The sequence below is a fragment of the Pseudophryne corroboree genome, chromosome 6 (assembly GCF_028390025.1).
Source record: "Pseudophryne corroboree isolate aPseCor3 chromosome 6, aPseCor3.hap2, whole genome shotgun sequence".
NCBI lineage: Eukaryota > Metazoa > Chordata > Amphibia > Anura > Myobatrachidae > Pseudophryne > Pseudophryne corroboree.
In genome coordinates, this window is record NC_086449.1 from 809198913 (window position 1) to 809225917 (window position 27005).

At 50.1% G+C, this 27005-nt stretch overlaps 1 protein-coding gene across 3 annotated transcripts in view; it reads right to left on the reverse strand.

Annotated features, from left to right (window-relative positions):
* STRA8 (stimulated by retinoic acid 8) overlaps positions 1–27005 on the reverse strand; it is a 65801-nt gene that overhangs the window by 6434 nt on the left and 32362 nt on the right. For 2 of the 3 annotated variants that reach the window (XM_063929018.1, XM_063929019.1), the window contains exon 5: positions 16682–16846. The exons of the other annotated variant lie outside the window; for it this stretch is intronic. In XM_063929018.1, coding sequence (XP_063785088.1) covers positions 16682–16846 — 165 coding nt within the window. The remainder of the gene's footprint in view (positions 1–16681; positions 16847–27005) is intronic. 3 annotated transcript variants of the gene reach the window in all.

Sequence of the window (27005 nt, forward strand, 5' to 3'; positions counted from 1 at the left end):
ATGCTGATGTCAAAATACCGACATGAGTTTTTCATAGGTCGACATGTACCGCGTCCCCTCGCACGGCTCGCTAGGCTTCGGGCACGTTGCCACACTGCGCTCGGCACACTATTATATCCCCCCTCCAGGTCCACTGGGATGGTTAAGTATGAACAAGTCTGTTTTGGGACAAAAATCCCTTAAAAACGCATGTCGGCATTTTGACACGTCGGCATTTCAAATGTCGATATTATGACTAGGTCAGTATTTTTAACATGTTGGCATAATGAATGTCGGTATTTTGACCACGTCGGTATTTTGACTGTCGGTCAGTGACGTTGGTATTGTGTCCGTTGGTAAATCAACTGCTACCCATCATTAGGGTTAAAGCTAAACTATATTTTCTAGTGTTATATAAAAGTCTTTACTGAATATCCTCAGTCGTATCCGGACATCCGGTATTTGTATAAAGCAATTTGCACAGGCAATCGCGATAGATGCAGCTGGGGCGCATTCGGATCTAGCTCTGGGATCCGGCTATTAAAGGGCACGCACGACGACCAGTACATCAGAGGTTGTGTTTCACTGAGCTGAATAAGACACACGACATAAGGGGTCAATTCCGGCACGTCGCATGCTGCTTTTTTTTTGCAGCCGTGCGAACCGGTCCAAACTGCGCATGCACGTTGTTGCCCAGCGACAGCCGTCGGCGGTCAGCGACGGGAATACCGAAGACTGCGTTCGCAGGGACGAATGCAAGAAGAGGCCGGCCGGGGGAGGACACTGACCGTTTTCAGGGAGTGACAAAGAAAACGCGGGCGTGTCCGGACGCCAGCAGGGAGGTATCCTGACGTCAGCTCAAGGAAAGATCGTCGCAGCGGGTGAGTAAGTCCTGAGCTGTGCAGAGACTGCACAAACATTTTGCTTGTGCAGTCTCTGCACAGCGGATCACAGCCCTGCACAGCGACTACCCCCCTCCCCTGTAGGCGGCGACTACCTGCTCGCAGCAGTGCAAAAAGTAGCATGCTAGCGATCAGGTCGGAATGACCCCCATAATCATGACATGTCCATCACTGGTTTCTCTCACATCTCTATAGCAGACGGAACACACAGACTAGCTGCGCAGAGATGCATTGCGTTAGTGTGTGGATTCATGGGCAATGATATCACCGGTGTGTAAATGAATCTAGTTTCAGCTTTTTGACCTTCATCAGATCCCAATACAATGCGGTCGTACATGAAAGGCTTAGCTTGTCTGAAATCGTGGAGGGAACAGGCAGATGTATTAACCTGGAGAAGGCATAAGGAAGTGATAAACCAGTGATATGTGCAAGGTGATAAAGGCACCAGCCAATCAGCTCCTAACTGTTAATTTACATATTGGAGCTGATTGGCTGGTGCATTTATCCCCTTGCACATATCACTGGTTTATCACTTCCTTATGCTTTCTTCAGGTAAATACATCTGCCCCAATATACTTTATAACAAAGTTGCGTGAAAAGAGGATTTTGGTACTTACCGATAAATCCATTTCTCTGAATCCTCTAGGGGACACTGGAGTCCTATACAGTAGGGCAGTGACGTGAGGTGAGGTCAGGGGCTGGGGAGGCACTGCAGCTAAACACCCCCCCCCCCCCCGGAAAAAAAAGTGCAGTCTCCCCACACCGCTAAAACCAGCACCAGGCAGAACCAGCCAGGGGGAGTAATGCCATAGCAGGGGAGACACTCAGTGTGGGGTCCCCCTGCCATGCCATTAAACACCCCCCAAACCAGTCAGCCCAGGGCTGGAATTCCTCAGAAAGAGGGGCCCCCAAAAAATGAAAATGGGGTCCCCCCTCCTGAGCAATAACCAGCACTGGGCTGATAGCCCAGTGCTATGCCCCGCACCCCTGGTGGCGGTGGGTGCGGGGTTCATTGTATGCTAATACTGTTCTTTACAGGTGGCCTACAGATCCCAGCAAGCCTGCCCCAGCATGCTGGCACTTGGAGAACCACAAGTGCCAGCATGCCCGGACATAAATGGCCCACTGGCACCTGTAGTCCACCTGTAAAGAATAGTAATATTGTTCTTTACAGGTGGCCTACAGGTCCCAGCAAGCCTGCCCAAGCATGCTGGCACTTGGAGAACCACAAGTGCCAGCATGCCCAAACATAAAGGGCCCGCTGGCACCTGTAGTCCACCTGTAAAGAAAATATAAAAAAAACACACTACACGTACTTTAAAAAAACCTTTATTAAACAGGGTCTTCACCTGGGGGTGGCGGCCTTTAAGCTCTTTTGCGTGGCCGCCGCCTTCCCAGGGCTTCTGGCGTCTTCACCTGGGGGGGCGCCACCTCCCCAGGGCTTCTGGCGTCTTCCTCCGGCGTCTTCACCTGGGAGGCGGCGGCCTTTAAGCTCTTATGCATGGCTGCCACCTTACCAGGACTTCCAGCGTCTTCACCTGGTGGGCGGCGGCTGCTAAGCTCTTTTGCATAGCCGCCGCCCATCCAGGACTTCCACGGCATCTTCGGTCTTCAGGAGCTCTTCTCAGCTCCTCCTCCGCCGTCGGACTGACAGCCGCTGCCTCGCGCTGACTTATATAAGTCAGCGAAGGGGGCGGGGCGATGACGCAGCGAGCCATGATTGGCTCGCGGTGGCCATCTTGAATTTCAAAAATGACGCTGAGGCGCCATTTTTGAAATGGGTACCGCTTCCGCTGCCAAACTCTGCAGAACTGTCCGTACTGCCGCGTCCCGCCGCCGCTACCGCCGCCCGCATCTCCACCGCCAGCACCTCCGCCGCCCGGCCCGCCGCATCCCGCACCTCCGCCGCCACACAGTGATTGACAGCGGATCCAGTGACGGATCCGCTGGCCAATCACTGTGGCCTCACTCACAGGGACGTGCTTTCATAGGTTGAAAGCACGTCCCTGTAGGAAAGCAGCACCTCTAATGGTGCCGCTTTCCCCTGCAATTTCAATGGGCTTTTCCTGCCCATTGCTAGGCTCCGCCTGCGCCCGCCCCCTGCTCCCATATCTTTTCTCAATCACTACGGGAGGCACCACGATCGGTGCCTCCCAAACTAATTCTGCACACTTTAATGATGAGTAAAATAATAAAGAAGATACTTATGTGTCATAAGTATCTTCTTTGTATTATTTTACTCATTAATGACAGGGGAGGCACTGCCTCCCCTGCCTCCCCTGACTGCACGTCCCTGCAGTAGGGGTGTGAAGCTTGCAACCGGAGGTGTGGCACAATCTAAAAATTAGCATTGTCTGCACAGCCGGCTCCTCCCCCTTCACATCCCTCCTCCCTCAGTTTGGAAAATTTGACTGAGAGAATCGGACATGGGCCATCATTCCGAGTTGTTCGCTCGTTCTTTTTCTTCGCATCGGTGCGATTAGTCGCAAACTGCGCATGCGCAATGTTCGCAGTGCGGCTGCGCCAAGTAAATTAGCACAAAAGTTTGGTATTTTACTCACAGCATTACGAGGTTTTTTCATCGTTCTGGTGATCGTAGTGTGATTGACAGGAAGTGGGTGTTTCTGGGCGGAAACTGGCCGTTTTATGGGAGTGTGCGAAAAAACGCAGGCGTTTCAGGAAAAAACACGGGAGTGGCTGGAGAAACGGGGGAGTGTCTGGACGAACGCTGGGTGTGTTTGTGACGTCAAACCAGGAACGAAAAGGACTGAACTGATCGCAGTGGCAGAGTAAGTCTCGAGCTACTCGGAAACTGCAAAGAAATTTCTAGTTGCTATTCTATTCGCAATTCTGCTAATCTTTCGTTCGCAATTCTGCAAAGCTAAGATTCACTCCCAGTAGGCGGTGGCTTAGCGTGTGCATTTCTGCAAAAAGTAGCTAGCGAGCGAACAACTCGGAATGAGGGCCATGATACTATAGCACATGGCGAGGAACCGAACCGTACAACATATCAAACAGCATCCAAGAAACTCTTAACAGAAAAACGACCGCTGTTTGTACGAAACGTTTGAACAAGAACTTTGAACACAACAGGTTGACAGCACCGAGGAGGGCGTCCAGTGTCCCCTAGAGGATTCAGAGAAATGGATTTATCGGTAAGTACCAAAATCCTCTTTTCTCTTTCATCCACTAGGGGACACTGGAGTCCTATACAGTAGGGGACGTCCCAAAGTTATCCCCCAGGGAGGGAGTGCTGTCGGAAAACGACGAGGAAGGGAAAAAAAAAAAAAAACTGACGAGGATCTCCTGTGGAGAGATGCAGGCCCCTTCAAAAGGGTTCTTTGTCTCTCCAGTATGAGTGAGCTTTGTCCCCCCTTTAATAGGTTGACGCAGCACTTTATATGATTTTTAGTCAGGAGCTCAAGTGCTCCACGTGCTGTACCTCCAGCACAATTTTTCAAACTGAGGGAGGAGGGATGTGAAGGGGGAGGAGCCGGCTGTGCAGACAATGCTAATTTTTAGATTGTGCCACACCTCCGGTTGCAAGCTTCACACCCCTACTGTATAGGACTCCAGTGTCCCCTAGTGGATGAAAGATAAAATAAGAATTTACTCACCGGTAATTCTATTTCTCGTAGTCCGTAGTGGATGCTGGGGACTCCGTAAGGAACATGGGGAATAGACGGGCTCCGCAGGAGACTGGGCACTCTATAAGAAAGATTTGGTACTATCTGGTGTGCACTGGCTCCTCCCTCTATGCCCCTCCTCCAGACCTCAGTTAGGATACTGTGCCCGGAAGAGCTGACACAATAAGGAAGGATTTTGAATCCCGGGTAAGACTCATACCAGCCACACCAATCACACCGTATAACTCGTGATATTATACCCAGTTAACAGTATGAAATATAACTGAGCCTCTCAACAGATGGCTCAACAATAACCCTTTAGTTAGGCAATAACTATATACAAGTATTGCAGACAATCCGCACTTGGGATGGGCGCCCAGCATCCACTACGGACTACGAGAAATAGAATTACCGGTGAGTAAATTCTTATTTTCTCTGACGTCCTAGTGGATGCTGGGGACTCCGTAAGGACCATGGGGATTATACCAAAGCTCCCAAACGGGCGGGAGAGTGCGGATGACTCTGCAGCACCGAATGAGAAAACTCAAGGTCCTCCTCAGCCAGGGTATCAAATTTGTAGAATTTAGCAAACATGTTTGCCCCTGACCAAGTTGCAGCTCGGCAAAGTTGTAAAGCCGAGACCCCTCGGGCAGCCGCCCAAGATGAGCCCACCTTCCTCGTGGAATGGGCTTTCACTGATTTAGGATGCGGCAATCCAGCCGCAGAATGCGCCAGCTGAATTGTGCTACAAATCCAGCGAGCAATAGTCTGCTTAGAAGCAGGAGCACCTATTTTGTTGGGTGCATACAGGATAAAAAGCGAGTCAGTTTTCCTGACTCCAGCCGTCCTGGAAACAAATTTTCAAGGCCCTGACTACGTCCAGTAACTTGGAATCCTCCAAGTCCCTAGTAGCCGCAGGCACCACAATAGGTTGGTTCAAGTGAAAAGCTGATACCACCTTAGGGAGAAACTGGGGACGGGTCCTCAATTATGCCCTATCCATATGGAAAATCAGATAAGGGCTTTTACATGACAAAGCCGCCAATTCTGACACACGCCTGGCCGAAGCCAAGGCCAATAACATGACCACTTTCCACGTGAGATATTTCAGATCCACAGTTTTAAGTGGTTCAAACCAATGTGATTTTAGGAAACTCAACACCACATTGAGATCCCAAGGTGCCACAGGAGGCACAAAAGGGGGCTGAATATGAAGCACTCCCTTTACAAAAGTCTGAACTTCAGGCAGTGAAGCCAGTTCTTTCTGGAAGAAAATCGACAGAGCCGAAATCTGGACCTTAATGGAACCCAATTTCAGGCCCATAGTCACTCCCGACTGTAGGAAGTGGAGAAAACGACCCAGTTGAAATTCCTCTGTAGGGGCCTACCTGGCCTCACACCACGCAACATATTTTCGCCAAATGCGGTGATAATGGTTTGCGGTTACTTCTTTCCTGGCTTTTATCAGCGTAGGAATGACTTCCTCCGGAATGCCCTTTTCCTTTAGGATCCGGAATTCAACCGCCATGCCGTCAAACGCAGCCGCGGTAAGTCTTGGAACAGACAGGGCCCCTGCTGTAGCAGATCCTGTCTGAGCGGTAGAGGCCATGGGTCCTCTGATAACATGTCTTGAAGTTCTGGGTACCAAGCTATTCTTGGCCAATCCGGAACCACGAGTATCGTTCTTACTCCTCGCCTTCTTATTATTCTCAGTACCTTTGGTATGAGAGGCAGAGGAGGGAACACATAAACCGACTGGTACACCCACGGTGTCACTAGAGCGTCCACAGCTATCGCCTGAGGGTCCCTTGACCTGGCGCAATATCTCTTTAGCTTTTTGTTGAGGCGTGACGCCATCATGTCCACCTGTGGCCTTTCCCAACGGTTTATCAACAGTAGGAAGACTTCTGGATGAAGTCCCCACTCTCCCGGGTGTAGGTCGTGTCTGCTGAGGAAGTCTGCTTCCCAGTTGTCCACTCCCGGAATGAACACTGCTGACAGTGCTAGTACGTGATTTTCCGCCCATCGGAGAATCCTTGTGGCTTCTGCCATTGCCATCCTGCTTCTTGTGCCGCCCTGTCGGTTTACATGGGCGACTGCCGTGATGTTGTCTGATTGGATCAGAACCGGCTGGTTTTGAAGCAGGGGCCTTGCCTGACTTAGGGCATTGTAAATGGCCCTCAGTTCCAGAATATTTATGTGTAGGGACGACTCCTGACTTGACCAAAGTCCCTGGAAATTTCTTCCCTGTGCGACTGCGCCCCAGCCTCGAAGGCTGGCATCCGTGGTCACCAGGACCCAGTCCTGTATGCCGAATCTGCGGCCCTCTAGAAGATGAGCACTCTGCAGCCACCACAGTAGAGACACCCTGGTCCTTGGAGACAGGGTTATCAGTTGATGCATCTGAAGATGCGATCCCGACCACTTGTCCAAGAGGTCCCACTGGAAGGTCCTTGCATGGAACCTGCCGAATGGAATTGCTTCGTATGAAGCCACCATTTTTCCCAGGACTCGTGTGCAGTGATGCACCGATACCCGTTTTGGTTTTAGGAGGTCTCTGACTAGAGATGACAGCTCCTTGGCTTTCTCCTGCGGGAGAAACACTTTCTTCTGTTCTGTGTCCAGAATCATCCCCAGGAACAGTAAGCGTGTGGAAGGAACCAGTTGTGACTTTGGAATGTTTAGAATCCAGCCATGCTGTTGTAGCACTTCCCGAGATAGTGCTACTCCGACCAGTAACTGCTCCCTGGACCTCGCCTTTATTAGGAGATCGTCCAAGTACGGGATAATTAAAACTCCCTTTTTTCGAAGAAGTATCATCATTTCTGCCATTACCTTGGTAAACACCCTCGGTGCCGTGGACAGTCCAAACGGTAGTGTCTGGAATTGGTAATGGCAATCCTGTACCACAAATCTGAGGTACTCCTGGTGAGGAAGGTAAATTGGGACATGCAGGTAAGCATCCTTGATGTCCAGGGATACCATGTAATCCCCCTCGTCCAGGCTTGCAATAACCGCCCTGAGCGATTCCATCTTGAACTTGAATCTTTTTATGTATGTGTTCAAGGATTTCAAATTTAAAATGGGTCTCACCGAACCGTCCGGTTTCGGTACCACAAACAGTGTGGAATAGTAACCCTGTCCTTGTTGAAGTAGGGGTACCTTGACTATCACCTGCTGGGAATACAGCTTGTGAATTGCCTCTAGTACAGCCTCCCTGCCCGAGGGAGTTGTCGGTAAGGCCGATTTGAGGAAACGGCGGGGGGGAGGCGCTTCGAATTCCAGCTTGTACCCCTGAGATACTACTTGAAGGATCCAGGGATCCACCCGTGAGCGAACCCACTGATCGCTGAAATTTTTGAGGCGGCCCCCCACCGTACCTGGCTCCGCCTGTGGAGCCCCACCGTCATGCGGCGGATTTGGAAGAAGCGGGGGAGGACTTTTGTTCCTGGGAACCTGCTGTGTGTAGCAGCTTTTTTCCCCTTCCTCTGCCTCTAGACATAAAGGACCCGCCTTTTCCCCGCCTGTTTTTCTGGGGTCGAAAGGACTGTACCTGATAATACGGCGCTTTCTTAGGCTGTGAGGGGACATGGGGCAAAAATGCTGACTTCCCAGCTGTTGCTGTGGAAACAAGGTCTGAGAGACCATCCCCGAATAACTCCTCACCCTTATAAGGCAAAACTTCCATGTGCCTTTTAGAATCTGCATCCCCTGTCCACTGCCGAGTCCATAAGCCTCTCCTAGCAGAAATGGACAATGCACTTATTCTAGATGCCAGCCGGCAGATCTCCCTCTGTGCATCTCTCATGTACAAGACTGAGTCTTTTATATGCTCTACGGTTAGCAATATAGTGTCCCTGTCTAGGGTGTCAATATTTTCCGACAGGGAATCTGACCAAGCAGCAGCAGCACTGCACATCCACGCTGAAGCAATAGCTGTTCTCAGTATAACACTAGTGTGTGTATATATAGACTTTAGGATAGCCTCCTGCTTTCTATCAGCAGGTTCCTTTAGGGCGGCCGTATCCGGAGACGGTAGTGCCACCTTTTTAGACAAACGTGTGAGCGCTTTATCCACCCTAGGGGGAGTTTCCCAACGTGACCTATCCTCTGGCGAGAAAGGGAACGCCATTAGTAATTTTTTTGAAATCACCAATTTTTTATCGGGGAAAGCCCACGCTTCTTCACACACTTCATTTAATTCTTCAGATGGGGGAAAAAATAAGAATTTACTTACCGATAATTCTATTTCTCGTAGTCCGTAGTGGATGCTGGGAACTCCGTAAGGACCATGGGGAATAGCGGCTCCGCAGGAGACTGGGCACAAAAGTAAAGCTTTAGGACTACCTGGTGTGCACTGGCTCCTCCCCCTATGACCCTCCTCCAAGCCTCAGTTAGGATACTGTGCCCGGACGAGCGTACACAATAAGGAAGGATTTTGAATCCCGGGTAAGACTCATACCAGCCACACCAATCACACCGTACAACCTGTGATCTGAACCCAGTTAACAGCATGATAACAGAGGAGCCTCTGAAAAGATGGCTCACAACAATAATAACCCGATTTTTGTAACAATAACTATGTACAAGTATTGCAGACAATCCGCACTTGGGATGGGCGCCCAGCATCCACTACGGACTACGAGAAATAGAATTATCGGTAAGTAAATTCTTATTTTCTCTGACGTCCTAGTGGATGCTGGGAACTCCGTAAGGACCATGGGGATTATACCAAAGCTCCCAAACGGGCGGGAGAGTGCGGATGACTCTGCAGCACCGAATGAGAGAACTCCAGGTCCTCCTCAGCCAGGGTATCAAATTTGTAGAATTTAGCAAACGTGTTTGCCCCTGACCAAGTAGCTGCTCGGCAAAGTTGTAACGCCGAGACCCCTCGGGCAGCCGCCCAAGATGAGCCCACCTTCCTTGTGGAATGGGCTTTTACAGATTTTGGCTGTGGCAGGCCTGCCACAGAATGTGCAAGCTGAATTGTATTACAAATCCAACGAGCAATAGTCTGCTTAGAAGCAGGAGCACCCAGCTTGTTGGGTGCATACAGGATAAACAGTGAGTCAGATTTCCTGACTCCAGCCGTCCTGGAAACATATATTTTCAAGGCCCTGACTACGTCCCACAACTTGGAGTCCTCCAAGTCACTAGTAGCCGCAGGTACCACAATAGGTTGGTCCAGATGAAACACTGAAACCACCTTAGGGAGAAAATGAGGACGAGTCCTCAATTCCGCCCTGTCTGAATGGAAGATCAGATAAGGGCTTTTACAGGATAAAGCCCGCCAATTCTGACACGTGCCTGGCCGAGGCCAGGGCCAACAACATGACCACTTTCCATGTGAGATATTTTAACTCCACAGATTCAAGTGGTTCAAACCAATGTGACTTTAGGAACCCCAAAACTACATTGAGATCCCAAGGTGCCACTGGAGGCACAAAAGGAGGCTGTATATGCAGTACCCCTTTTACAGACGTCTGAACTTCAGGTAGTGAAGCTAGTTCTTTCTGGAAGAAAATGGACAGGGCCGAAATTTGAACCTTAATGGACCCCAATTTTAGGCCCATAGACACTCCTGTTTACAGGAAATGCAGGAATCGACCTAGTTGAAATTCCTCCATCGGGGCCTTACTGGCCTCGCACCACGCAACATATTTTCGCCAAATGCGGTGATAATGCTTTGCGGTTACATCCTTCCTGGCTTGACCAGGGTAGGGATGACTTCATCCGGAATGCCTTTTTCCTTCAGGATCCGGCGTTCAACCGCCCTGCCGTCAAACGCAGCCGCGGTAAGTCTTGGAATAGACAGGGTCCTTGCTGGAGCAGGTCCCTTCTTAGAGGTAGAGGCCACGGGTCCTCCGTGAGCATCTCTTGAAGTTCCGGGTACCAAGTCCTTCTTGGCCAATCCGGAGCCACGAGTATAGTTCTTACTCCCCTCCGTCTTATAATTCTCAGTACTTTTGGTATGAGAGGAAGAGGAGGGAACACATACACTGACTGGTACACCCACGGTGTTACCAGAGCGTCCACAGCTATTGCCTGAGGGTCCCTTGACCTGGCGCAATACCTGTCCAATTTTTTGTTTAGGCGGGACGCCATCATGTCCACCTTTGGTTTTTCCCAATGGTTTACAATCATGTGGAAGACTTCTGGGTGAAGTCCCCACTCTCCCGGGTGGAGGTCGTGCCTGCTGAGGAAGTCTGCTTCCCAGTTGTCCACTCCCGGAATGAACACTGCTGACAGTGCTATCACATGATTTTCCGCCCAGCGAAAAATCCTTGCAGCTTCTGCCATTGCCCTCCTGCTTCTTGTGCCGCCCTGTCTGTTCACGTGGGCGACTGCCGTGATGTTGTCCGACTGGATCAGCACCGGCTGACCTTGAAGCAGAGGTCTTGCTTGGCTTAGGGCATTGTAAATGGCCCTTAGCTCCAAAATATTTATGTGAAGTGATGTCTCCAGGCTTGACCCCAAGCCCTGGAAATTTCTTCCCTGTGTGACTGCTCCCCAGCCTCGCAGGCTGGCATCCGTGGTCACCAGGACCCAGTCCTGAATGCCGAATCTGCGGCCCTCTAGAAGATGAGCACTCTGCAACCAACACAGGAGAGACACCCTTGTCTTTGGTGACAGGGTTATCCGCTGATGCATCTGAAGATGCGATCCGGACCATTTGTCCAGCAGGTCCCACTGGAAAGTTCTTGCGTGGAATCTGCCGAATGGAATTGCTTCGTAGGAAGCCACCATTTTTCCCAGGACCCTTGTGCACTGATGCACTGACACTTGGCCTGGTTTTAGGAGGTTTCTGACTAGTTCGGATAACTCCCTGGCTTTCTCCTCCGGGAGAAAACACCTTTTTCTGGACTGTGTCCAGGATCATCCCTAGGAATAGAAGACGTGTCGTCGGGATCAGCTACGATTTTGGAATATTGAGAATCCAACCGTGCTGCCGCAGCACTATCTGAGATAGTGCTACCCCGACTTCCAACTGTTCCCTGGATCTTGCCCTTATCAGGAGATCGTCCAAGTAAGGGATAACTAAAACTCCCTTCTTTCGAAGGAGTATCATCATTTCGGCCATTACCTTGGTAAAGACCCGGGGTGCCGTGGACAATCCAAACGGCAGCGTCTGAAACTGATAGTGACAGTTCTGTACCACAAACCTGAGGTACCCTTGGTGAGAAGGGTAAATTGGGACATGTAGGTAAGCATCTTTGATGTCCAGAGAGACCATATAGTCCCCTTCTTCCAGGTTTGCAATCACTGCTCTGAGTGACTCCATCTTGAATTTGAACCTTTGTATGTAAGTGTTCAAGGATTTTAGATTTAAAATTGGTCTCACCGAGCCGTCCGGCTTCGGTACCACAATATAGTGTGGAATAGTACCCCTTTCCCTGTTGCAGGAGGGGTACCTTGATTATCACCTGCTGGGAATACAGCCTGTGAATGGCTTGCAATACTGTCTCCCTGTCTGAGGGAGACGTCGGTAAAGCAGACTCTATGAAACGGCGAGGGGGAGACGTCTCGAATTTCTTGAGACGGGCCCCCACCGTGCCTGAGACCGCTTGTAAAGCCCCAGCGTCATGCTGAGGACTTTGCGGAGGCGGGAGAGGGCTTTTGTTCCTGGGAATTGGCTGTTTGCTGCAGCCTTTTTCCTCTCCCTCTGCCACGGGGCAGAAATGAGGCGCCTTTTGCCCGCTTGCCCTTATGGGGCCGAAAGGACTGCGCCTGATAATATGGCGTCTTCTTAGGTTGAGAAGCTACCTGGGGTAAAAATGTGGATTTTCCAGCCGTTGCCGTGGCCACCAGGTCTGTTAGACCTACCCCAAATAACTCCTCCCTTTTATAAGGCGATACTTCCATATGCCTTTTGGAATCAGCATCACCTGACCACTGTCTTGTCCATAACCCTCTTCTGGCAGAAATGGACAGCGCACTTACTCTTGATGCCAGTCGGCAAATATCCCTCTGTGCATCACACATATATAGAAATGCATCCTTTAAAATGCTCTATAGTTAGTAATATACTGTCCCTATCTAGGGTATCAATATTGTCAGTCAGGGAATCCGACCAAGCCACCCCAGCACTGCACATCCAGGCTGAGGCGATTGCTGGTCGCAGTATCACACCCGTGTGAGTGTATATACATTTTAGGATATTTTACTGCTTTCTGTCAGCAGGTTCCTTAAGGGCGGCCGTATCCGGGGACGGTAGTGCCACCTGTTTAGACAAGCGTGTGAGCGCTTTATTCACCCTAAGGGGTGTTTCCCAACGTGCCCTATCCTCTGGCGGGAAGGGGTATGATGCTAATAACTTTTTAGGAATTAACAGTTTTTATCGGGGGAAACCCACGCATCATCACACACTTCATTTAATTCCTCAGATGCAGGAAAAACTACAGGCAGTTTTTTCTCACCCAACATAATACCCTTTTTAGTGGTACTGGTATTATCAGAAATGTGTAAAAACATTTTCCATAGCCTCAATCATGTAACGTGTGGCCCTACTGGAAGTCACATTCGTCTCTTAATCGTCGACACTGGAGTCAGTATCCGTGTCGGCGTCTGTATCTGCCATCTGCGGTAACGGGCGTTTTAGAGCCCCAGATGGCTTTTGAGACACCTGGACAGGCACAGGCTGAGTCGCCGGCTGTCTCATGTCATCAATCTTTTGTAAAGAGCTGACACTGTCACATAATTCCTTCCATAAGCTCATCCACTCAGGTGTCGACTCCCTAGGGGGTGACATCTCTGTTACAGGCAATTGCTCCGCCTCCACCTCATTTACCTCCTCATACATGTCGACACAACGTACCGACACCCAGCACACACACAGGGAATGCTCTGATAGAGGACAGGACCCCACTAGCCCTTTGGGGAGACAGAGGGAGAGTATGCCAGCACACACCAGAGCGCTATATATATATACAGGGATAACCTTATATAAGTGTTTTTCCCCTTATAGCTGCTGTATTGTTATACTGCGCCTAATTAGTGCCCCCCTCTCTTTTTTAACCCCTTTCTGTAGTGTAGTAACTGCAGGGGAGAGCCAGGGAGCTTCCCTCCAACGGAGCTGTGAGAGAAAATGGCGCCAGTGTGCTGAGGAGATAGGCTCCGCCCCGTTCTCGGCGGCCTTTTCTCCCGTTTTTCTGTGGAATCTGGCAGGGGTTAAAATTCATCCATATAGCCAAGGTGTTTTTATTGCTGCTCAGGGCGCCCCCCCCTAGCGCCCTGCACCCTCAGTGACCGAAGTGTGAAGTGTGCTGAGGAGCAATGGCGCACAGCTGCAGTGCTGTGCGCTACCTTGGTGAAGACAGGATGTCTTCTGCCGCCGATTTTTCCGGACCTCTTCTTGCTTCTGGCTCTGTAAGGGGGCCGGCGGCGCGGCTCTGGGACCGAGCTCGAGGCTGGGCCTGTGTTCGGTCCCTCTGGAGCTAATGGTGTCCAGTAGCCTAAGAAACCCAATCCACTCTGCACGCAGGTGAGTTCGCTTCTTTTCCCCTTAGTCCCTCGATGCAGTGAGCCTGTTGCCAGCAGGTCTCACTGAAAATAAAAAACCTAAAACTAAACTTTCACTAAGAAGCTCAGGAGAGCCCCTAGTGTGCACCCTTCTCGGCCGGGCACAAAAATCTAACTGAGGCTTGGAGGAGGGTCATAGGGGGAGGAGCCAGTGCACTCCAGGTAGTCCTAAAGCTTTACTTTTGTGCCCAGTCTCCTGCGGAGCCGCTATTCCCCATGGTCCTTACGGAGTTCCCAGCATCCACTAGGACGTCAGAGAAACTATTGGTAGTTTTTTCTCCCCAAACATAATACCCTTTTTTGAGGTACCTGGGTTTATATCAGAAATGTGTAATACCTCTTTCATTGCCTCAATCATGCAACGAATGGCCCTAGTGGACATTAAATTTGACTCATCGTCGTCGACACTGGTATCAGTATCCGTGTCGACATCTGTGTCTGCCATCTGAGGTAGTGGGCGTTTCAGAGCCCTTGATGGCCTTTGAATTGTCTGGGCAGGCACGAGCTGAGAAGCCGGCTGTCCCACATTTGGCATGTCGTCAAATTGTTTTATGTAAGGAGTCGACACGTGCACGTAATTCCTTCCATAAGTCCATCCACTCAGGTGTCTACCCCGCAGAGGGTGACATCACATTTATAGGCATCTGCTCCGCCTCCACATAAGCCTCCTCATCAAACATGTCGACACAGCCGTACCGACACACCGCACACACACAGGGAATGCTCTTAAAGGAGACAGGACCCCACAAAAGCCCTTTGGGGAGACAGAGAGAGAGTATGCCAGCACACACCAGAGCGCTATATAATGCAGGGACTAACTGAATTATGTCCCCTTATAGCTGCTATAAGTTATACTGCGCCTAAATTTAGTGCCCCCCCTCTCTTTTTTACCCTTTCTGTAGTGTAGACTGCAGGGGAGAGTCAGGGAGCTTCCTTCCAGCGGAACTGTGAGGGAGAAATGGCGCCAGTGTGCTGAGGGAGATGGCTCCGCCCCTTTTTCGGCTGACTTTTCTCCCGCTTTTTTCTGTATTCTGGCAGGGGTAATTACCACATATATAGCCTCTGGGGCTATATATTGTGGTTATTTTGCCAGCCAAGGTGTTTTTATTGCTGCTCAGGGCGCCCCCCCCCCAGCGCCCTGCACCCTCAGTGACCGGAGTGTGAAGTGTGTATGAGGAGCAATGGCGCACAGCTGCAGTGCTGTGCGCTACCTTGGTGAAGACTGAAGTCTTCTGCCGCCGATTTTCCGGACCATCTTCTTGCTTCTGGCTCTGTAAGGGGGACGGCGGCGCGGCTCCGGGAACGAACACCAAGGACGGGTCCTGCGGTCGATCCCTCTGGAGCTAATGGTGTCCAGTAGCCTAAGAAGCCCAAGCTAGCTGCAAGCAGGTAGGTTCGCTTCTTCTCCCATTAGTCCCTCGTTGCAGTGAGCCTGTTGCCAGCAGGTCTCACTGTAAAATAAAAAACCTAGCATATACTTTCTTTCTAGGAGCTCAGGAGAGCCCCTAGTGTGCATCCAGCTCGGCCGGGCACAGAAATCTAACTGAGGTCTGGAGGAGGGGCATGGAGGGAGGAGCCAGTGCACACCAGATAGTACCAAATCTTTCTTATAGAGTGCCCAGTCTCCTGCGGAGCCCGTCTATTCCCCATGGTCCTTACGGAGTCCCCAGCATCCACTAGGACGTCAGAGAAAAGTATTTATCATCCATGATTCCTATGGGAAAAGTAGGATTTTTTTGCTGATTTAGACGGGACACCACCACTGCAGGGTAATGGTTAATTTAAAGTAATTAAACTTATAGAGCACGGATGCAGCCCTCTCTCTCTCTCTCTCTCTTGGGTGGTTTATTGCAGTGTTGTTATTGTTATAGCATCTAAGAATACATGTAGTCATTGTTTAATAGAATCCACAGAGCGCAATAGAGACAGCTTCATCTTAGGGACCCTACACACTGCGCGATATTAGTGAAAGATATGAACGATCTCGTTCATTAATGAATGAGATACCGTTCATATCTTTCAGTGTGGAGGCACCAGCGATGAACGATGCGCGGCCCCGTACTCGTACATCGCTGGTGCCCCGTCGCCTGTGCATGCAGCCCAATATGGACGATCTCGTCCATATTTGCCTGCACTGCTATGGAGCCGGGTGACGGGGGGAGTGAAGAAACTTCACTCCCCCCGCCGCCGGGTCGCCCGTATCCGCCGTCGGGCAGCTCGGCGGCGGATCGTTCAATGTGTACTACAGGCACCAACAGATCTCTGCCATGTGATTAAAGGGTCTATTTGCTAAACCATGGAGAGAGATAAAATGGATGGAGATAATGCACCAGCCAATCAGCTCCTAACATGTCACAGGCTGGGTTTGAAAAATGACAGTTAGGAGCTGTTTGGTTGGAACTTTATCTCTTTCCATATGGTAGCGCAGCATGGCCGCGGCAAGTGAGACGCCGGAGACTTTGTAGTTTCGTACAGGATCGCAGTCGCCACCTCAAACGCACCCCGAAAACGGTCACGACACACCTGCGTTTTTTTGCCGCAACTCCCCCCAAACTGTCAGTCACTTTGCAAATACACTTTCAGCCCACAGTCAGCGCTGGATGAACCATAAACACCGCCGCTCACAATTCTCTGCTTCTCGTGACTGGCCCTTACCGGTCAAACTCCACAAGATCCGGCGAGGAAAACGCCTCGGGGGTCTGCGGTTTGCTAATCTGCAAGTCCTCAACCACTTCCTCCAGGTCCCATGAAAACTCTGGCTCTAGGAACCAGAATACAGGCTCCACGTCAGGCTTCTCCTCCTTATCAGCAACAGCGCCCCTAACAGGAGAATAGCAGTTATTACAGACAGGTCAGGCTCAGCGCAGAGGACTTATCATTTACAGGGTAGAAGACATGTGAACGCAAATCGTCTCCTTTCATCATAGCATCTGACGGGGGTGTTTGCAGCAATGTGAGTATATAAATAAGAGTTGTATACTGGGAAAGGTATTCTATTCAATTACCTTGGCCATTGCATACCCAAACCTACAACATTTGTTCTGCTGAAGGTCTGAACGGCCTGTGAACACGAAGGATCAAATGCACGAGCCCACCATTGTAACTACTGTATATAGCTCTTTTTCGGGAAATGGTTCTGACGCTATGTGGGGCTTATTCTCAGCATTAGACATTTGTCTGCCGTTAAATCTTTAAGAGTAGCTTGATTATTCCCCCCAAAATGTGGTTTATTTATTTATTTATTTACAGTTTCTCATATAGCGCATCATATCCCATTGAGCTTTTTAACCCCATAACTAGATAAATTCATTCCAGCAGCAATAATACTGTAAGACAAGCTTAGCATATCATATTATTGTTAGGGGCACATATTTAAAATAAGATTTTACTTACCGGTAAATTTATTTCTCGTAGTCCGTAGTGGATGCTGGGGACTCCGTAAGGACCATGGGGAATAGACGGGCTCCGCAGGAGACAGGGCACTTTAAGAAAGAATTAGGAATACTGGTGTGCACTGGCTCCTCCCTCTATGTCCCTCCTCCAGACCTCAGTTAAGGAAACTGTGCCCGGAAGAGCTGACAGTACAAGGAAAGGATTTTGGAATCCAGGGTAAGACTCATACCAGCCACACCAATCACACCGTATAACTCGTGATAAACTTACCCAGTTAACAGTATGAACAACAACAGAGCATCAGACAAACCTGATGCAACCATAACATAAGCCTTATGTAAGCAATAACTATATACAAGTATTGCAGAAAAAGTCCGCACTTGGGACGGGCGCCCAGCATCCACTACGGACTACGAGAAATAGATTTACCGGTAAGTAAAATCTTATTTTCTCTAACGTCCTAGTGGATGCTGGGGACTCCGTAAGGACCATGGGGATTATACCAAAGCTCCCAAACGGGCGGGAGAGTGCGGATGACTCTGCAGCACCGAATGAGCAAACACAAGGTCCTCCTCAGCCAGGGTATCAAACTTGTAGAACTTTGCAAAAGTGTTCGAACCCGACCAAGTAGCTGCTCGGCAAAGCTGTAATGCCGAGACCCCTCGGGCAGCCGCCCAAGAAGAGCCCACCTTCCTTGTGGAATGGGCTTTTACTGATTTTGGAGGCGGCAATCCAGCCGCAGATGAGCCTGCTGAATCGTGTTACAGATCCAGCGAGCAATAGTTTGCTTTGAAGCAGGAGCACCCAGCTTGTTGGATGCATACAGGATAAACAGCGACTCAGTTTTCCTGACTCCAGCCGTTCTGGCTACATAAACCTTCAAAGCCCTGACTACATCTAGTAACTTGGAATCCTCCAAGTCACGAGTAGCCGCAGGCACCACAATAGGTTGGTTCAAATGAAAAGAGGACACCACTTTTGGCAGAAATTGCGGACGAGTCCGTAATTCTGCCCTGTCCATATGGAAAACCAGATAGGGGCTTTTATGTGACAAAGCCGCCAATTCTGACACACGCCTAGCCGAAGCTAAGGCCAATAGCATGACCACCTTCCACGTGAGATATTTTAACTCCACGGTTTTAAGTGGCTAAAACCAGTGTGATTTCAGGAAACTCAACACCACGTTAAGATCCCAAGGTGCCACTGGTGGCACAAAAGGGGGCTCAATATGCAGCACTCCCTTTACAAACGTCTGAACTTCAGGAAGAGAAGCCAGTTCCTTTTGAAAGAAAATGGATAGGGCTGAAATCTGGACCTTAATGGACCCCAATTTTAAGCCCAAAGTCACTCCCGACTGTAGGAAGTGAAGGAAACGGCCCAGCTGGAATTCCACTGTAGGGGCATTCCTGGCCTCACACCAAGCAACATATTTTCGCCATATACGGTGATAATGTTTAGCCGTCACGTCCTTCCTAGCCTTTATTAGCGTAGGAATAACCTCCTCCGGAATGCCTTTTTCTGCTAGGATCCGACGTTCAACCGCCATGCCGTCAAACGCAGCCGCGGTAAGTCTTGGAACAGACAGGGCCCCTGTTGCAACAGATCCTGTCTGAGAGGCAGAGGCCATGGGTCCTCTGTGAGCATTTCTTGCAGTTACGGATACCAAGTCCTTCTTGGCCAATCCGGAACAATGAGTATTGTTCTCACTCCTCTTTTTCTTACGATTCTCAGCACCTTGGGTATAAGAGGAAGAGGAGGAAACACATAAACCGACTGGAGCACCCACGGTGTCACTAGTGCGTCCACAGCTATCGCCTGAGGGTCTCTTGACCTGGCGCAATACATTTGTAGCTTTTTGTTGAGGCGGGATGCCATCATGTCCACCTGTGGCAGTTCCCATCGACTTGTAATCTGTGCGAAGACTTCTTGATGAAGTCCCCACTCTCCCGGGTGGAGGTCGTGCCTGCTGAGGAAGTCTGCTTCCCAGTTGTCCACTCCCGGAATGAACACTGCTGACAGTGCTTTTACGTGATTCTCCGCCCAGCGAAGAATTCTGGTGGCTTCCGCCATCGCCACCCTGCTCCTTGTGCCGCCTTGGCGGTTTACATGAGCCACTGCGGTGATGTTGTCTGACTGAATCAGCACCGGATGGTTGCAAAGCAGAGGTTCCGCTTGACTTAGGGCGTTGTATATGGCCCTTAGTTCCAGGATATTGATGTGCAGACAAGTTTCCTGACTTGACCACAGACCCTGGAAATTTCTTCCCTGTGTGACTGCCCTCCACCCTCGGAGGCTTGCATCCGTGGTCACCAGGACCCAGTCCTGAATGCCGAATCTGCGACCCTCGAGAAGGTGAGCACTCTGCAGCCACCACAGAAGAGACACCCTGGCCCTGGGGGATAGGGTGATCAGCCGATGCATCTAAAGATGCGATCCGGACCACTTGTCCAACAGATCCCACTGAAAGATCCTCGCATGGAACCTGCCGAAGGGAATGGCCTCGTATGACGCCACCATCTTTCCCAGGACTCGCGTGCAGTGATGCACCGACACCTGTTTTGGTTTTAAGAGGTCTCTGACCAGAGTCACGAACTCCTGACTTTCTCCGTCGGGAGAAAAACCTTCTTCTGGTCTGTGTCCAGAATCATGCTCAGGAAGGGCAGACGCGTCGTAGGAATCAGCTGCGACTTTGGAATATTCAGAATCCAGCCGTGCTGTTGCAACACTTCCTGAGAGTGTGATCAACAACTGCTCTCTGGACCTCGCCTTTATGAGGAGATCGTCCAAGTATGGGATAATTGTGACTCCTTGCTTTCGCAGAAGCACCATCATTTCTGCCATTACCTTGGTAAATATTCTCGGTGCCGTGGACAGACCAAACGGCAACGTCTGGAATTGGTAAAGACAGTCCTGTACCACAAATCTGAGGTACTCCTGATGAGGTGGATAAATGGGGACATGCAGGTAAGCATCCTTTATGTCCAGAGACACCATAAAATCCCCCTCTTCCAGGCTTGCAATGACCGCTCTGAGCGATTCCATCTTGAACTTGAACCTTTTCAGGTAACTGTTCAGGGATTTTAAATTCAATATGGGTCTGACCGAACCGTCCGGTTTCGGTACCACAAACATTGTCGAATAGTAACCCCTTCCCTGTTGAAGGAGGGGAACCTTTACCACCACCTGCTGGAGATATAATTTGTGAATTGCCGCTAACACTATTTCCCTCTCTATGGGGGAAGCTGGCAGGGCCGATTTGAGGTAACGGTGAGGGGGCATCACTTCGAATTCCAGCTTGTATCCCTGAGACACAATCTGTGTAGCCCAGGGATCCACCCGTGAGCGAACCCACTGGTGGCTGAAATTTCGGAGACGCGCCCCCACCGATCATGGCTCCACCTGTGGAGCCCCAGCGTCATGCGGTGGATTTAGTGGAAGCCGGGGAGGACTTCTGTTCCTGGGAACTAGCTGTATTGTGCAGCTTCTTTCCTCTACCCCTGCCTCTGGCAAGAAAGGACGTACCTCGGACTCTCTTGCCTCTTTGTGATCGAAAGGACTGCATTTGGTAATATGGTGCTTTCTTAGGTTGTGAGGGAATATATGGCAAAAAATTTGACTTCCCAGCCGTAGCTGTGGAAACTAGGTCCGAGAGACCGTCCCCAAACAATTCCTCACCCTTGTAAGGTAAAACCTCCATGTGCCTTTTTGAGTCGGCATCACCTGTCCATTGCCGAGTCCACAGGACCCTTCTGGCAGAAATAGACATTGCATTTATTCTAGAGCCCAGTAGGCTAATGTCTCTCTGGGCATCTCTCATATATAGGACAGCGTCTTTTATATGCCCCAGGGTCAGTAATATAGTATCCTTGTCCAAGGTATCAAGTTCCTCAGATAAAGTATCTGTCCATGCTGCTACAGCACTACACATCCAGGCCGACGCAATTGCCGGCTTAGTAGGGTACCTGAATGTGTATAAATGGACTTCAGGATACCTTCCTGCTTTCTATCCGCAGGATCTTTTAGGGTGGCCGTATCCTGTGGCGGCAGGGCTACCTTCTTAGATAAGCGTGTCAAAGCTTTGTCTACCCTAGGGGAGGATTCCCAGCGTAACCTGTCCGTTGGCGGGAAAGGATACGCCATAAGCAACCGTTTGGAAATCTGCATTTTTCTATCTGGAGATTCCCAAGCTTTTTCACATAACTCATTTAACTCATGTGAAGGGGGAAAGGTCACCTCATGCCTTTTTTCCCCAAACATATAAACCCTCTTGTCAGGGACTGGGTTTTCCTCTGAGATGTGCAATACATCCTTCATTGCTATAATCATGTAGCGGATGGCTTTAGCCATTTTAGGCTGCAACTTTGCATCATCGCCATCGACACTGGAGTCAGAATCCGTGTCGATATCTGTGTCAACAATTTGGGATAGTGGGCACTTCTGAGACCCTGACGGCCTCTGCGCTGTAGGATCAGGCATGGGTTGAGACCCTGACTGTCCCAAGGCTTCAGCTTTATCCAACCTTTTATGCAAGGAATTAACATTATCATTTAAAACCTTCCACATATCCATCCAATCGGTCGTCGGCGGCGATCCCACATTCATTTGCACCTGCTCTGCTTCCACATAGCCTTCCTCGTCAAACATGCCGACACAAGCGTACCGACACACCACACACACAGGGGATGCTCTATTTGAGGACAGAACCCCCACAAGGCCTTTTGGAGAGACAGAGAGAGAGTATGCCAGCACACACCCCAGCGCTATATAACCCAGGATTTACACAGTAACTTAGTGTTTAGCCAGTAGCTGCTGTATATACTGATTTTGCGCTAAATTTATGTGCCCCCCTCTCTTTTTACCCTCTTTCTACCGTGAATCTGCAGGGGAGAGCCTGGGGAGCTTCCTCTCAGCGGAGCTGTGAAGAGAAAATGGCGCTGGTGAGTGCTGAGGAAGAAGCCCCGCCCCCTCAGCGGCGGGCTTCTGTCCCGCGATTTTGTGTAAAATAATGGCGGGGGCTCATGCATATATATAGTGCCCAACTGTATATATGCCCACTTTGCCAAGAGGTCTCTAATTGCTGCCCAGGGCGCCCCCCCCCTGCACCCTACAGTGACCGGAGTGTGTGGGTTTAATGTGGGAGCAATGGCGCACAGTTGCAGTGCTGTGCGCTACCTCATATGAAGACTGGAGTCTTCTGCCGCCGCTTTTGAGGTCTTCTTGCTTCTCACGCCGGCTTCTGGCTCTGCGAGGGGGACGGCGGCGCGGCTCTGGGATCGGACGACCAAGGGTGCGTTCCTGTGTACGATCCCTCTGGAGCGAATGGTGTCCAGTAGCCTAAGAAGCATGACCTATCCACAGTGAGTAGGGCTGCTTCTCTCCCCTCAGTCCCACGTAGCAGAGAGTCTGTTGCCAGCAGATCTCTCTGAAAATAAAAAAATCCTAACAAAATACTTTCTATTTAGCAAGCTCAGGAGAGCTCACTAAAGTGCACCCAGCTCGTCCGGGCACAGATTCTAACTGAGGTCTGGAGGAGGGACATAGAGGGAGGAGCCAGTGCACACCAGTATTTCTAATTCTTTCTTAAAGTGCCCTGTCTCCTGCGGAGCCCGTCTATTCCCCATGGTCCTTACGGAGTCCCCAGCATCCACTAGGACGTTAGAGAAAATAGGATTTTAATACCTACCGGTAATTCCTTTTCTCTTAGTCCATAGAGGATGCTTGGGACTCCAAAAGGACCATGAGGTTTAGACGGGATCCGCAGGAGACATGGGCACTTTAAGACTTTAAATGGGTGTGAACTGGCTCCTCCCTCTATGCATCTCCTCCAGACCTCAGTTATAGGAACTGTGCCCAGGGAGACGGACATTTCGAGGAAAAGGATTATTTTTAAACTAAGGGTGAGATACATACCAGCTCACACCACAACACACCGTACAACATGGCTTTTCAAGAAAATACCAGTTAACAGCATGAACCAAAAACAGCAACAGGCTGAACATAACCGAAACACAACCTTTGTGTAACAAAAGCAATAACTATCAACTAGTACTGCAGATAGAGTCCGCACAGGGACGGGCGCCCAGCATCCTCTATGGACTAAGAGAAAAGGATTTACCGGTGGGTATTAAAATCCTATCTTCTCATACGTCCTAGAGGATGCTGGGGACTCCTAAAGGACCATGGGGTTTATACCAAAGCTCCAGACCGGGCGGGAGAGTGCGGACGACTCTGCAGCACCAATTGAGTAAACATGAGGTTCTCATCAGCCAAGGTATCAAACTTGTAGAACTTAGCAAAAGTGTTTGAACCCGACCAAGTAGCTGCTCGGCAAAGTTAAACCGCCGAGACTCCTCGGGCAGCCGCCCAAGATGAGCCCACCTTCCTGGTAGAATGGGCCTTCACCTACTTCCGTAACGGCAATCCAGCCATAGAATGAGCCTGCTGAATCGTATTACAGATCCAGCGTGCAATAGTCTGATTAGAAGCAGGAGCCCCAATTTTGTTGGGAGCATACAGGATAAAAAGAGCCTCTGTTTTCCTAATCTGAGCCTTTTGGCGACATATATTTTCAAAGCTCTGACTACATCGAGAGACTTCGAATCAGCCAAGGCTTCAGTAGCCACAGGCACCACAATAGGTTGGTTCATGTGAAACGAAACCACCTTTGGCAGAAATTGCTGACGAGTTCTCAATTCCGCTCTATCCACATGGAAGATCAAATAGGGGCTCTTGTGAGACAAAGCCGCTAATTCCGACACCCGCCTTGCAGACGCCAAGGCCAAAACCATGACCACTTTCCAAGTGAGAAATTTTAACTCAACTTTTCATAAAGGTTCAAACCAGTGTGACATAAGAAACTGCAACACCACGTCAAGATCCCATGGTGACACTGGGGGCACAAATGGAGGTTGGATATGCAGCACTCCTTTCACGAAAGTCTGAACCTCTGGAAGGGCGGCCAATTCTTTTTGAAAGAAAATTGATAAGGCCGAAATCTGCACTTTAATGGAGCCTAACTTTAGGCCTGCATCCACACCTGCTTGCAAAAAATGGAGAAAACGACCCAGCTGATATTCTTCCGTAGGAGCCTTCTTGGATTCACACCAAGACACATATTTTCTCCAAATACGGTGATAATGCTTCGCCGTAACTTCCTTTCTAGCTTTAAGTAGAGTGGGGATGACTTCACCGGGAATACCCTTTCGAGCTAGGATTTGGCGTACAACCGCCACGCCGTCAAACGCAACCGCGGTAAGTCTTGGAACACGCACGGCCCTTGCTGTAACAGGTCCTCTCTTAGAGGAAGAGGCCAGGGATCTCCTATGAGTAATTCCTGAAGATCCGGATACCAGGCCCTCCGTGGCCAATCTGGAACAATGAGTATTGCCTGAACCCTTGTTCTTCTTATGATCCTTGTCACCTTTGGAATGAGTGGAAGTGGAGGGAACACATATACCGACTGAAACACCCACGGTGTCACTAGGGCGTCCACTGCACTGGCTTGAGGGTCCCTCGACCTGGAACTATATATCTGAAGCTTCTTGTTGAGGCGAGACGCCATCATGTCTATTTGAGGAATTCTCCAATGATTTGTCACTTCTGCAAAGACTTCTTGATGAAGACCCCACTCTCCTGGATGGAGATCATGTCTGCTGAGGAAGTCTGCTTCCCAGTTGTCCACGCCCGGAATGAAGACCGCTGACAGAGCGCTTGCATATTTTTCCGCCCAGCTGAGAACTTTTGTGGCCTCCGCCATCGCCGCTCTGCTCTTTGTTCCACCATGGCGGTTTATGTACGCCACTGCTGTTATGTTGTCGGACTGAATCAGGACGGGCAGACCACGAAGAAGATGTTCCGCTTGTAGAAGGCCGTTGTAGATTGCTCTTAATTCCAGAATGTTTATGTGCAGACAAGCTTCCTGGCTTGACCAGCCTCGGAGACTTGCATCCGTGGTCAACAGGACCCAATCTTGGATCTCGAACCTGCGTCCCTCTAGGAGGTGAGAACTTTGGAGCCACCACAGGAGAGATACTCTGGTCCTGGAAGATAGGCTTATTTTCCTGTGCATGTGCAGGTGAGACCCGGACCACTTGTCCAACAGGTCCCACTGAAACACCCTGGCATGGAACCTGCCAAACGGAATGGCTTTGTAGGCTGCCACCATCTTCCCCAGCACCCAAGTGCATTGATGAATCGACACTCTTGCCGGTTTCAGAATCTCCTTGACCATGTTCTGGATTTCCAGAGCTTTTTCCCCTGGGAGAAACACTCTCTGCAGTTCCGTGTCCAGGATCATGCCCAAGAATGACAGCAGCATTGTCGGAACCAACTGTGACTTTGGCAAATTTAGGATCCAACCATGTTGTTGCATGACTGTCAGGGAGAGCGCAACGTTTCTTAGTAACTGCTCCTTTGATCTCGCCTTTATCAGGAGATCGTCCAAGTACGTATAATTGTGACACCCTGCTTGCGCAGGAGCACCATCATTTCCGCCATTACTTTGGTGAAAATCCTCGGAGCCGTGTTTCTGTAACACCTTCAATGAAAGTGACACGCTGTTAAGTAATTTCTCTTGAGATCTCGCTTTTATGAGGAGATCGTCCAAGTATGGGATAATTGTGACACCTTGCTTTCGCAGGAGCACCATCCTTTCCGCCATTACCTTGGTGAAAATCCTCGTGCCGTGGAAAGGCCAAACGGCAACGTCTGAAATTGGTAATGACAATCCTGCACCGCAAATCTCAGGAAAGTGGAGGATATATCGGGACATGTAAGTAGGCATCTTTGATGTCGACTGACGCCATAAAATCCCCCCCTTCCAGACCGGAGATCACTGCTCGGAGAGATTCCATCTTGAATTTGAATCTTTTCAGATATAAATTGAGGTATTTTAAGTTCAGAATCGGTCTGACCGAGCCATCCGGCTTCGGGACCACGAACAGGCTTGAATAAACGCCTTCCCCCCGTTGTGATGGGGAAACCGTGACAATAACTTGCTGCAGACACAGCTTTTGTATCGCAGCGCATACTACTTCCCTTTCCGGAAGAGAAGCTGGTAAGGCCGATTTTAAAAATCGGTGAGGGGGCACGTCTTGAAACTCCAATTTGTACCCTTGGACCACTATTTCTAGCACCCAAGGATCCAGGGCCGAACGAGCCCAGACCTCACACGAAGAGTTGGAGACGTGCGTACTCCAGCAGCGGAGCCCCAGCGTCATGCGGTGGATTTGGTAGGGGCCGGGGAGGACTTCTGCTCTTGGGAGCTTGCCCTTCCCCTACCTCGAGCAGCAAGGAAGGAGGATCCTCGTCCTTTTTTGAATTTATTAGACCGAAAGGACTGCATCTGATAAAGAGGCATTTTCTTTTGTTGTGCAGGGACATACGTTAGAAAAGATGACTTACCCGCGGTAGCTGTAGATACCAGGTCCGCGAGGCCCTCACCAAACAAAACACCACCTTTATACGGCAGAGCCTCCATAGCCCTCTTAGAGTCAGCATCACCATTCCATTGATGAGTCCATAATGCTCTCCTAGCCGAGATTGCCATGGCATTGGCCCTTGATCCCAAGAGGCCAATATCTCTCGC